At 42.1% G+C, this 13,710-nt stretch overlaps 1 protein-coding gene across 1 annotated transcript in view; it reads left to right on the forward strand.

Moving 5' to 3' along the window:
* The window catches only part of LOC121382291, a 23,244-nt gene extending 9,886 nt beyond the window's left edge, over window positions 1–13,358 (forward strand). The window contains exons 4-8 of the mRNA XM_041511858.1: window positions 5,629–5,729; window positions 9,112–9,240; window positions 10,721–10,886; window positions 11,386–11,489; window positions 12,489–13,358. Of these exons, the coding sequence (XP_041367792.1) occupies window positions 5,629–5,729; window positions 9,112–9,240; window positions 10,721–10,886; window positions 11,386–11,489; window positions 12,489–12,607 (619 nt within the window). The 3' untranslated portion in view covers window positions 12,608–13,358. The remainder of the gene's footprint in view (window positions 1–5,628; window positions 5,730–9,111; window positions 9,241–10,720; window positions 10,887–11,385; window positions 11,490–12,488) is intronic.
* The last annotated feature ends 352 nt before the right edge of the window (window positions 13,359–13,710 follow it).

Consider the following 13,710-nt stretch of genomic DNA (forward strand, 5'->3'; position numbering starts at 1 on the left):
AGGGAGCATGATCTGAACTCCCTAAAAAGATCATATGCGCCTGATCCTTCGTAGGGCAACAAAACACACAGAACACGACACTTGATATTAAGGTCATTGAACAATGCGCTGGCGTATCTTCACTTCCTTTGCTCTCCTTATTTTGCTTTCATTCCTTTCACCCCCCCCCCCCCCCCCTCTTTTCAATATTTCTTTTCTTTCCTTTTCTGTAAAACTGACACGGTGTTACGTTTGTTTGTGTTTCTCTGACACACTGACACGCGTCTGATCACGTTTTGGATGTCTTTGATACCCTCGCTGGGTACTGTACACTAATCTTAGGTAACACACCTGTAACAGGTATCCAAGGGAAATAACGCGTGCGGATACCTCCACCTCGAGCTGTTTCGTCTGAAGATGGTAGGTTACGCAAGTGGACACTTCATCCGACAATCTTTCAGACTCTGACACATTAGAATGTGTCATCAGGAGACAGCTGACATTTTTGAGCGAGAGGAGATGAGACGTAGCCCAGTGGTTAAGCACTCGCTTGATGCACGGTCGGTTTAGGATCGATCCACGTCGGTGGGACCATTTCTTGTTCCAGCCAGTGTAACATGACCGTGGTATGTGCTATCCTGTGTGAGATGGTGCAAATAAAAGATGCCTGGCTACTAATGGGAAAATGTAGCGGGCTTCCTCTATGAAACTGTCAGGGGGCGGGACGTAGCCCAGTGGTAAAGCGCTCGCCTGGTGCGCGGTCGGTCTGGGATCGATCCCAGTCGGTGGCCCATTGGGTTATTTCTCTTTTCAGCCATCGCACCACGACTGGTATATCAAAGGTCGTGGTATATGATACCCTGTATGTTGGAAGGTGCATATAAAAGATCCCTTGCTACTAATGGAAAAATGTAGCGGATTTCCTCTCTAAGAGTACATATCAAAATTATTAAATGTTTGACATCCAATAGCTGATGAATTAATAAGTCAATGTGCTCTAGTGGTATCGTTAAACAAAACAAACTTCTTCTTTGAGCGAGACTCTACATAAGTTCCTTATTAAGGCTGGGCGGGACGTAACCCAGTGGTAAAGCGCACGCCTGATGCGCGGTCGGTCTAGAATCGATCCCCGTCGGTGGCCTATTGGGTTATTTCTCTTTTCAGCCAGTGCATCACGACTGGTATATCAAAGGTCGTGGTATGTGCTATCCTGTCTGTGGGATGGTGCATATAAAAGATCCCTTGCTACTAATGGGAAAATGTAGCGGGTTTCCTCTCTATGACTGTGTCAAGATGACCATATGTTTGACATCCAATAGCCGATGATTAATAAATCAATGTGCTCTAGTGGTATCGTTAAACAAAACAAACTTCTTCTTTGGCGAGACTCAGATGTACTTATATTATATGCAGGAAGTCTCGAAAGAAAGAAATGTTTTATTTAACGACGCACTCAACACATTTTTACGGTTATATGGCGTCATATGGTTAAGGACCACACAGATTTTGAGAGGAAACCCGCTGTCGCCACTACATGGGCTACTCTTTCCGATTAGCAGCAAGGGATCTTTTATTTGCGCTTCCCACAGGCAGGATAGCACAAACCATGGCCTTTGTTGAACCAGTTATGGATCACTGGTCGATGCAAGTGGTTTACACCTACCCATTGAGCCTTGGAGTCGGTATCTGGATTAAAAATCCCATGCCTCGACTGGGATCCGAACCCAGAACCTACCAGCCTGTAGACCGATGGCCTAACCACAACGCCACCGAGGCCGGTCAGGAAGTCTCGACCGCGGACATTACCAGCCTCAGTGATGTAATGGTTAAAGCGTTTGGATATAAGGGCCTTATTAAGTTATTAAGGCTTATAGGTAATGAGTTTGCTTCCCAGTACCGGTTAGGTGTAAGACCACTACACCGACTTCGCTCTCTCACTAACCACTAACAACTTATTACCAACTCACTGATCTTTACAGACAGCCCAGATAGCTGATGTGTCTGCCCAAGACAGCGTGCTTGAACGTTAATTGGATATAAGCGCAAACATAAGTATAAATGAAATGAGGAACACCTCGACAAACAATAAGGCGTGTTTCGGCCTAAATGAAAATAAAAATATTATATTATTTTCATTAAAAACAAGAAGTTTTAAATGAAAAACTGAAATCTTTATGCACAGTTATCAAATTATGAAATGTTTATTAACTTAAATATTCGGCTCACCACAATGATACACACCCTTGTGTAGATATATATGTTCCTGTAGTTCAACCCTAAAACAGGAGAGTGAGACGTAGCCCAGTGCTCACCTCATACGCGGTCGGTTTAGGATCGATCCCCGTCGGTGGGCCCATTGGACTATTTCTCGTTCCAGCCAATGCAACCGTGACTGGTATATCAAAGGCCATGGTGTGTGCTATACTATCTGTGGGACGGTGCAAATAAAAGATCCTAATTGGCTACTAATGGAAAAATTTAGCGGGTCTCTACCTCTAAGACTATGCGTAAAAATTACCAAATGTTTGACATCCAATAGTCGGTGATATATAAATCAATGTGCTCTAGTGATGTCGTTAAACAAAACAAACTTTAACCCTGAAACACTTGGTGAAACTTGGGGTGGCACTAGTAAATGAGGCCACGTGGGTAGGTGGTGTGGGAGGGAGGAACTGGGGAGGAGTTCGCAACTGAAGTACATGTAGTGAATACTAACTTATAAAAGGGCTCTTGACATCAAACCATCCCCGCTATCTATGCCAGTATTATAGAAACAGTTTTAAAAATATCAAGTATTTGTCTATAATTTACAAATGTAACTTTCTAAATCACCGTTTTTTGTTTTACTTTAATCCTCCATTAAAACGCGAGAATGATTATTGATGGCTTCCTTTTTTTTTCATTATATTAATAAATGAAAGCGTCCGCGGCAAAAACTGCGTTATAGATTATACGGTCATCCCTCCGCCCTCAGTATACACATTCAGTTGTTTACCCATTTGACAATCAGTTGGCTACGGCCAATCCATATTTTGGAACTTGTGTAGTATATGCTGCTTGTTGGTGGAAATGTTAGTGTTATGCATAGTCGTATGGGATATAGCATTCATAAGCGTACGGGTTCCCATTTTTGTAGGGGGCCAGGCTGGGTTTTGCCTGAATTAAACAAAAGTTCCCGAATCTGGATTAAAACGTTTATTCATGTTAGCATTACTGCCAAACAGCTACATTTATATAGGGTTGCAAACGAATCGCCACACATTTTTACATGGGTTACAACTAATATTGTGGGTGGAATAATAAAACTATACTCTGTCAAAAAAGAAACACATAGGTGATAGGGAAAGAAGAAAAGTGTTTTATTTTACAAAATATCGTGGGGTTTTTGTACAATGTTGCTGAATGACCATGTTTGTTAATGCTCCTGCAATGGGACAGCATGCCCAAATGCACCCTAAAACAAATTTAATTAACGTTGTGGCACGTTGTGTGACAATTGCAGGAAATCGACGTGAAATGGTCAGATTTTGGCGAATGCACGTGAAACTCGGGGAAAAGATTGGGGTAGTGATGGGTATTTAAAGCTGCAATGCTCGCAATGATGCTTCATTTCCATTTCGACGTAGACGAGTTACAAGATGCCAAGACTAAGCCTGCCGAATCGAAACATTGCAATAGGTCGCCTCCAGTTAGGTGAATCGCAGTCAGCAGTCGCACGCCACATGAACGTCCATCAGAGCACCATTTCACGTCTCTGGGACAGGTACCAGCAGTTTCAAATCAGCTGAAGACCGGCCCAGAAGTGGAAGACCTCGCATAACTGCAGCACAAGATCGCTACATCCGGGTTCTGCACTTGCGTCACCGAACTGCCACAGCAACGAACACTGTTGGACGCATACCTGGTTTGAGAAGGGTGTCTGCACAAACCATTCGGAACCGACTTCGAGAAGCTGGTTTACGGGCTAGGAGACCGTATGTTGGCCCCGTCCTGCGACGTCAACATCGACATTTACGTGTTCGCTGGTGCACGAATGTACAGGGGTGGAACTTGGGAAACTGGCGGCGAGTTTGGTTCAGCGATGAGTCACGTTTCCTTCTACAGCGACGTGATGGACGACAACGTGTTTACAGACGCCGCAATGAACGTTTTGCCAACAACTGCGTCGCCCAAGTTGACAGATTCGGTGGAGGAAGTGTCATGTTATGGGGAGCCATCTCATTCACCGGCAGAAGTGAACTTGTGTTTGTACAAGGCAACCTGACAGCTGTACGCTACCGGGATGAACTTTTCGCCGTCACATGCTTCCCATTTTGGATCGACAGAGAGAACTCTTTCAGCAGGACAATGCCAGGCCGCATACGACACGTGTAACAATGGATTTCCTACAGAATGAGAACATTAATGTGCTGCCATCGCCGTCAAGATCGCCAGATCTTAACCCCATTGAACATCTATGGGACGAACTGGACAGACGTGTACGCCAGCGTGGCCCGGAGCCTCAGACGCTTCCGCAACTGTCACATGCACTGCAGGAAGAATGGGCTAGGATTCCACGTGCCCGGATTCAGAGACTCATTCAATCTATGCCAAGGAGATGTCGCGCAGACCATAGCAAGAACATTGTCACATACTCATGTCCAATTTGACTGTGATACGATCATAAATAACGAAATTATGCCACTTTGTATTAAAGAGATAATTCCATGAATATTTCGCCCATGCGTTTCTTTTTTTAAAAGTGTTCAGGCCTGCTCATTTTGCTCGAATATCTCTATTGTTTTTGTCCGAATTTAAGGATTTTCTCCAGGACTGAGGAGAGGGGTAGTTGCCACCCCCCCCCCTCCCCCTGCTCCCCTGTCTCGATAATATTTTCCTGATGCCGGAAAGAATTTTTCCTGAAACATTTGAGGGTGTGCTGACGTTTGCATAAGCACCAATCATAGCATTAATATTCTGGAGAAACATTCTCCAGCTGATGTATCCAAAGGAATTAAGATGGTAAAATATTATAACTGTACACTGATTGTAGTTAGTGTTATGTGCACCGGCTGTTCGAAGTCAGGAGGGATTGTGGAATGTGATAACCGGCCTCGGTGGCGTAGTGGTTAAGCCATCGCACTACAGGTTGGTAGGTACAGGGTTCGCAGCCCGGTACCGGCTCCAACCCAGAGCGAGTTCTTAAGAGCTCAGTGAGTAGGTGTAAGGCCACTACACCCTCTTCTCTCTCACTAACCACTAACCAACTAACAACTAACCCACAGTCCTGGACAGACAGACCAGATAGCCGAGATGTGTTCCCAGGACTCCAAACCCTGAGTGAGTGCTCCGCAAGGTTCAATGGGTAGGTGTAAACCACTTGCACCGACCAGTGATCCATAACTGGTTCAACAAAAGCCATGGTTTGTGCTATCCTGCCTGTGGGAAGCGCAAATAAAAGATCCTTTGCTGCTAATCGGAAAGAGTAGCCCATGTAGTGGCGACAGCGGGTTTCCTCTCAAACTCTGTGTGGTCCTTAACCATATGTCTGACGCCATATAACCGTAAATAAAATGTGTTGAGTGCGTAGTTAAATAAAACATTTCTTTCCAAACCATACAAATACAAAAAAAATGACTATAATATTATGTTTTCAATTTTTCTCTGCAGGAAACCGTTGTTCCAGCCCGGTATGGACGCGGTGTTGTGTATTGGATTTAGTTACATCGCCGATCACCCCGAGGCAGAATACAGCCTCGTCAGACTCATGGGTAAGTATGTCGTGTTTAGTATGTATTAAAATATACCAGGCCCGTGGGAATAGACAGTCCAGGTAGGTGAGGTGTGTGTGCCCAGGACAGTGTGCTTGAACCTTAAGTTGATATAAGCACGGAAATAAAAGGCATGAATGGATCGGAAGGTCAGCTATGGGTTTGACTACATCACGACAGGGGCGAGACGTAGCTCAGTGGTACAGCGCTCGCTCGATGCGCGGTCGGTGTGGGATTGATTCCAGCCAGTGGGCCCATAGCGCTATTTCTCGTTCCAGCCAGTGCACCACGACTGGTATATCAAAGGCCGTGGTATGTGCTATCCAGTCTGTGGGATGGTGCATATAAAAGATTCCTTGCTGCTAATCGAAAAGAGTAGCCCATGAAGTGGCGACAGCGGGTTTCCCTCTCAATATCTGTGTGGTCCTTAACCATATGTCTGACGTCATATAACCATCGAGTGCGTCGTTAAATAAAACATTTCTTCTTTTTTTTTACATCACAAGGCTTGAACTTTACGACGGCAATTGCCGTAGGTGAGAATTTTGACTATGGTAAATACATTTTAAAATTACAGTTGGCAACAGATTCGTAAGTTCGAGCCCTGCCACAGTTATACAGACTATCTTTGTAAGACGTTATCTTTGCAATAAAATTATCTTTGCATGAAGTTTAGCAAAGTTGGACTCTAAGAATATGTGGGGGAGGGACATAGCCCAGTGGTAAAGCGTTCGCTTGATGCGCGATCGGTCTAGGATCGATCCCCAACGGTAAACTAATTGGACTTTTTCTCATTTCAACCAATGTACCAGGACTCGTATATCAAAGGACGTGGTACATGCTATCCTTTTCTGGGATGGTGCATATAAAAGATCCCTCGCGACTAATAAAAAAAATGTAGCGTGTTTTCTTCTCTAAGACTGTCAAAATAATAAAATGTTTGACACCCAATAGCCGATGATTAATAAATTAATGTGCTCTAGTTGTGTCGTTAAACAAAACAAACTTTTTAAAATTTCATATCTTGATATACCAAATATCGTACTATGTGCAATCCTTGTTTACAAGGAGTGCATAAAATGCGTGTCATATTTCTTTTTCAAACGTACTTTCGTCATACCAATTTTCTTTTCAACAGTATACCTGCAAATGAATAATAAACTCTAACAGTGAATGGTGATAACACAAAGTCGTTCTTGTTCGGTTACTTTAACAGTCTTCTTTGGGTTTGTTTTTTTCGTTAAAAACAATTTACAAAGTCATATTAATAGGCCTAGTTCATGTTTATAGAGACAAAAATAGCGCGTTATTAGATTTTTTTTGATTTTTTTTTATTGATTTCGAGCATTATTAATTAATGTTCAATTAGGCAGACAATTTTTTTTAGCGTTAGTTCTCTTCACCCAAGGCTGAGCATACACCCGCCGAACGGTCGATAAGATTTCTCCCGATTTCTCCACCTATCTGAAGGCCGCTTTCTAGATACACTTTATGCTTGGCCGCACCTACCGGACTGCTGGTGTGAACAGGTGCACATTTTCAGACAATGGGTGACTCGAGTCATAGCTGTGCGCCAAGCGTTAGACGAAAACGGGCGAGGAGGCGGACGGACGGGCGTGCGCGAGTCTGTATCTGTGTTCATATTACGACCAACCACCACGAAGGAATCCGGAAAGCATTATAGAAACGTAAAGAAAATTATGTTCTTAACCGTTTAAGGAGTTTTAGATTATTAACTACTCAGTTGCCGCCCCTCCCCCTCCCCCCTCCCCCCCCCCCACCACCCCAACAAAAAAAATTCTAGCTACGGCCCCGTTAAATATCAATGTTCATTACTACCAAACAGCTATATAGGATTAATGAACTAATTTTGCGAATAGAATGATGGAAATACATGGTAAAAAGATCTCAGGTTAGTTAATTTTGCTCGAATATTTCTGCAGTGTTTGCCCGAATTTGAGGACTTGCTTATGATTAAAGACGTGATCGTCTAACCCAGTTTAAGACTGGTAGGTACTGTGCGACCATATACCAATACCGATTCCAATCCAAGTGAATTTTATGTTGAAGTTTAAGCGACTCAGAGTTGATTCAAAGATCCATGGTCACAACATAATGATTTAGGTTTACACATTCAAGAAGAATGGAAAATAAGAAAGGCAACGAAAGTTGAAAGAAAAATAAAAGAATTAAATAACCAAAACAAGTATACACAAAGAAAAAGAAAAAAAGAAGAAAGAAATGTTTTATTTAACGACGCACTCAACACATTTTGTTTACGGTTATATGGCGTCAGACATATGGTTAAGGACCACACAGATTTTGAGAGGAAACCCGCTGTCGCCACTACATGGGCTACTCTTTCCGATTAGCAGCAAGGGATCTTTTATTTGCGCTTCCCACAGGCAGGATAACACAAACCATGGCCTTTGTTGAACCAGTTATGGATCACTGGTCGGTGCAAGTGGTTTTACACCTACCCATTGAGCCTTGCGGAGCACACAAATAACAAATAAACCGTACTGTCAACACATCAAAATCCATTTAAGGGAATCTCAAAATTGGACATATTACAATACTGTTCGGGCGGGACGTAGCCCAGTGGTAAAGCGCTCACCTGATGCGCGGTCGGTCTGGGATCGATCCCCGTCGGTGGGACCATTGAGCTATTTCTCGTTCCGGCCAGTGTATCTCGACTGGTATATCAAAAGTAAAGTTTGTTTTGTTTAACGACACCACTGGAGCACATTGATTAATTAATCATCGGCTACTGCATGTTAAAACATTTGGTAATTTTGACACGTAGTCATCAGAGCAAACCCGCTACATTTTTCATAATGCAGAAAGGGGTCATTTATATGCACTTTCCCACAGACAGGAAAGCACATACCACGGCATTTGTCCAGTTGCGGTGCACTAATGGAAAATGGGGCGGGACGTAGCCCAGTGGTAAAGCGCACGCCTGATGCGCGGTCGGTCTAGGATCGACCCCTGTCGGTGGGATCATTGGGCTGTTTCTCGTTTCAGCCAGTTTACAACGACTGATATATCAAAGGCCGTCGAATCTACTATCCTGTCTGTAGGATGTTGTATATAAAAGATCCCTTGCTACTAATGGAAACAGGTAGCTGTTTTCTTCTTCCAGACTATAATATATGTCAAAATTACCAAATATTTGACATCCAATAGCCGATGGTTAATAAACCAATGTGCTCTAGTGGTGTCGTTAAACAAAACAAACTGACTTTAATCCAAAAGCCTTCTGTATGCATGCATGATGATGTAAAACAGCCAGATGGAATAGTTCTATCACTGTACGCCTATATACACAGTATATGTTAAGTATATGATATAAAATAACGAGATGTTTGTTTTCCCTCAGCTCCAGGTCTTGGTTCTCACATCATGAGTCCACGGTTAATCCGCCACCGGACCAAACTGACCATCAACGGCACGTGTCAATTCGTGCATGGCGGGGGACGGCGACAGTTCACCTTCATCAAGAGACGCAGTAAGTTATCACTGTGTACCAGTGACGTTACACGTAGGGGTGGGGGGGGGGGGGCAGAAGGGGGATTCGAACGCTCCACCTTGCCGGCGGTAAACACAAAAGTTCCAGTGCAATATTAGGCTATTTATAGGTGTCCAGGGAAAAGGTAGACAAAAGAGTCTGCTAGGTTCATATTCGAACCCCTCCTGGTCCAGACCACGGCACGCCCCTGTCTACTAAAGGCATTGGCCAGATTGATATCTTTATTTATATAGAATAGGACAAAAAGATACATTTTATCCTCAAGTAGAAGTGTGTGTGTGTGGGGGGGGGGGGGGGATACAGAGAGAGAGAGAGAGAGAGAGAGAGAGAGAGAGGGGGGGGGGGGTAGGTTCCTATGCGCATGTACTATTACTAGACAATTGTAGGTAGACGTAAGTTGATGTACAGACGACATTTAGATTACCAGAATATTCCTTGTTTTATAAATCACTGATGCGCCCAAAAGGTTCAAGAAAAAACATCCCCTTGCGGAGGATGTGCACCACTGGATCCTTTCCCTAATAAAAAGTATGTCTTTGCCAATGATATCAATAGATTTGAGAGAGGAGAATTTGATAAATAGCAAAGTAATTAAATTATATTTCATTCTTTCTTCTTTCTTCTTTTTTTTTTTTTTTTTTTTGACTATGGGTAATAATTATTTATATTCAGTGTGGCCAAGTAGCACATACTTGTCATCGTTATCTCAATAAATATCACTATAAAGTAAATCAAAGTAGACTTCTGTACCAGCGGCGCAGTTAGCCCCAAACCTGCTTTGGTGGCAGTTAATATGAAGTGAGGAAATGCTGGTCGGAATTTGAAGAATGAAAATGGCAGTTGGGATTCAACTCACTAGGGTGGCATGTATGCAGATGTAACCCCATTAGTTTTGGCTCTGGTTTTTACAGCCAATAATTTTGAAAGTTTGGAAATATTTTTTATCATTAATTATTTTAACGGAGCTACAAAATAGTTCTAGATATATTTCTCTGTTAATAACAAATGGCTTCCACTTGTTTCCTGTGATGTTTGTATTTTTGCATAGTTCTTTACACTGTGTTTTTATTTAACTCTTGAATTTTTATATTGATGTTGATCATCACTTCATGTTTTGACTTACCATAGTTTGACACCCAATAGCCGATGTATTTTTCGTGCTGGGGTGTCGTTCATTCATTCAACTTGTTTCGTTGTTACGTCTCTTCTCTTGTCAGGGTTTTTTCTCGTTCCAACCAGTGCATTACAACTGGTCAAATGCCGTGGTATGTGCTTTCCTGTCTGTGGGAAAGTGTATATAAAAGATTCCTTGCTACTAATGAAAAATGTAGCGGGTTTCCTGTCTAAGACTGTCAGAGTTACCAACTGTTTGACCTTCAATAGCCGATGATTGATTAATCAATGTGCTCTAGTGGTGTCGTTAAACAAACAAAAAAAACTTTTTAACTTCCCTTTTCAGAACCTGGCTGCCGTTTTCCGAAGAAGCTTCATGGTGACTGGAACTTCACCTATCGCAAAGCTCATCACCTGACCTTCAACCTGCGAAATATGACGCTGGTCCTGCTGAGTGGCGAAACAATCACCTTCCAATGTCACACACGAGACAACGGGCTTTACCTTGTCAGGTAACGGTTTTACTAACGGTTCATTACGATAGGTCAGGGATATGACCCACTAAGGCAAGGGATCATGAGCAGTGTTGCTGGGGGGAGTGGGGTGGGGGGGGGGGGGGGGGGGGGTTGGTTGTTATTTTTTCTTTTTGTTTGTTGTCGTTTTTGTTTGTTTTTTGGGGTGGGGTTTTTTTTAAACTTTTACTTCAGCACTGATCTTTCGTTCCTAAAGTGCCGAGGGGATGTATTTTATATTAAACTATAAGCTGAATAATATTAACTCAAAACAAATATTTTATCATAAAATGGTATTTTAGACAAACCTGTATACATAAAACTATATGTAAAGAAAAAACCCTCGCATACCCCCGATCCCCCCAAAAAACCCAGCAACAATACACATTTTTGCCTCCATTGTAGAGACCACGTATTTACTTAGACCATGTTCCACGTCAGATGGGTGGTTTTTATGGACATGTTTAAGTGAACATGTGGTTTTTATTGATGTTTGCAGGACACGTGGTTTCCGAAACACGGAGAAAGATGGTGTCTTGTGTTTGAGAATCGAGGCCTTACCTGAAGATCCATTTTACGACTATGAAATGTCCAGACTCAATAGTAGGTTATTCTCATTACAACATATATAAACAATCCAAAAAAGGAAGAAGCTAAAAAACCCTGTGCTATAATTATTTCTCAAAATTTTTAATTAATGTAGTAACTGAGTGTTAAACATTTATTAGGTTTCCATGTGTTTGCTTTCTTGGTACAAAAACCATTCGTAAAAGTATAGACTCTTGCATTTATGCCAATCTGGACACTCTCTTACAAAACGTCAAAGAGTCTAGACTCGTTTGAAACGTGTCTGACCCCCTAATTAGTTAGAAACATAAATGTCAAAGTTCAGTTGGTATCTAAATATGAACCGAAGACAACACTGTAAAAGCGATTTTCTGATGCATGGATGCTGAATGTTAATTTTCTCAAAAAATATAATTATAATTTTACAGATAAGTGTTGTACACTATTTTACAAGTAACATATATCCAGTTCCGTAAAACAGTTTAAGTCTGTGCCAGAGGCGGATCTGGGGGAGGGGCTGGGGCCCTGCCTCCCCCAAAATTTTGCAATAGTTATTATATACTAATTTTCACCCCCTCCAAATCTCCCCCAAGGTTCCTTTGGCATTCCGCCTCTTGTCATTGCCCCTTCCCCAAAATTGATTTTCTGAATCCGCCACTGTGTGCATACCATATACGAAACGAAATATTATTTAGAATCGTGATGATCAAGGCGAATGTGTAAGTGTAATTTTATTTACCAGGGTCGTATCTGGGGCTTCCCTCTCCCCAAATTAGCAAGAAGGTGTCCCTTTTTAGTAGTTGTCTAGCTGGGGGGGGGGGGGGGGGGGGGGGGGGGGGATTTCGAATGCTGTCCCCGCATGTCATATTAGGTTAGGATTTGCCCAGATCACGTCTTTTCTGTATTTGTCATGTTGTTCTATTGCAGCTGCTCAAAATGTTTGTAAATACCGCTATGTACCTTCGTATAGTGAGTGATTCTTCTGTTGATAAAGTTCTGTTCACCGACTCTTCTTCTTTTTTTTCGCGCACACAGGTGGGGAGGAACTGGATGATCAGCTGATGATGGTACCAAGTTACAAACCTGTGCATCTCCACCGAGACTGCCAGTGGATCGACAGTCCCGCCAGACCACATTACCTGTACCCACTGTAATCCTGCCATACCGTGTCCACTAGTTACACCAGCTGGCAGAGCTCGGGGTGGGGTGGGAAGAGCAGATCTATTCTTAAATTGTTATTTTGGTTATTTAGATTTCAAATTTTTGAATGTTTTCTTGGGGTGTTTTTTTCTTCTGTCGCATAAACATAATTGCTTTGAATCACTCCTCCCCTTCACCCCAGACCACCTCCCCCATCCTGGATCTGCCAGTACATTAATGATTTAACTACTTGGGACACTGATTAAGGCAGCAGCTATTCAGCTTTCTGTAAATGGGATGGGATGGTAAAACTGAACGCAAAGAATCCGTTTGGACTGAAATTTATAACTTAAACTCATTAATCTGTATGGAAAGGAAACTGAAGGATAGAAAGGTATGGCAACGTAAGTGAGCAGGATTTGCAGAGAGAGCAAAGAAAAAGAATGTTTGACATATATGCGTCGGAAGCGGGCAGCAGAGGGCATTGGCCTTCAACTCTGAATAATGTTACATTGGGCTCTCCTCAGTTGAACATCAAATTAAGACATGTATATAGCTTCGTCCCCACCCCCTTTAGTTGCTGTCATCTTCATATGCATATGTTTATGAAATAAAACTGTATATCTATATACTCGGTATCCGGTTTTATTACCCTGCTGGTGAAGATATAGCGGTGTCGTACAAATTTCGTACGCACCACCAGGTGCGTATTACAAACTGTATTTTGATTTGTCAACAGGGAACAGAGTTAATTTCGATTGGTTGGACAGCGACCTTATTAGCATAACGGGACTATTTTTTTCATTCATAATTAATGTCAAGGTCAGTAACATCCACAACTTTTACTACAAATGTCATTCATTAAAAGTTGATGTAAACTGGACCGCGCGAGAAATATTTTTAAATAAAAAATAAAAATAAAAGAATGAATAGAACAATAATTAAACATATTCATTTTATTTATTATGTGGATTTTTGGTCTACAAATTGTTATTGTCAGTTGTGATTTGTGAATTCATCATTATTAAGGTCTACGACAGTCATTTTTTGGACCCTTGTTTTGGCTTCGTACACAATAAATGAAACATATCCAACGTTAATTTTTTTCATATGATAT

The sequence above is a fragment of the Gigantopelta aegis genome, chromosome 9, assembly GCF_016097555.1.
Source record: "Gigantopelta aegis isolate Gae_Host chromosome 9, Gae_host_genome, whole genome shotgun sequence".
Taxonomy (NCBI): Eukaryota; Metazoa; Mollusca; class Gastropoda; order Neomphalida; family Peltospiridae; genus Gigantopelta; species Gigantopelta aegis.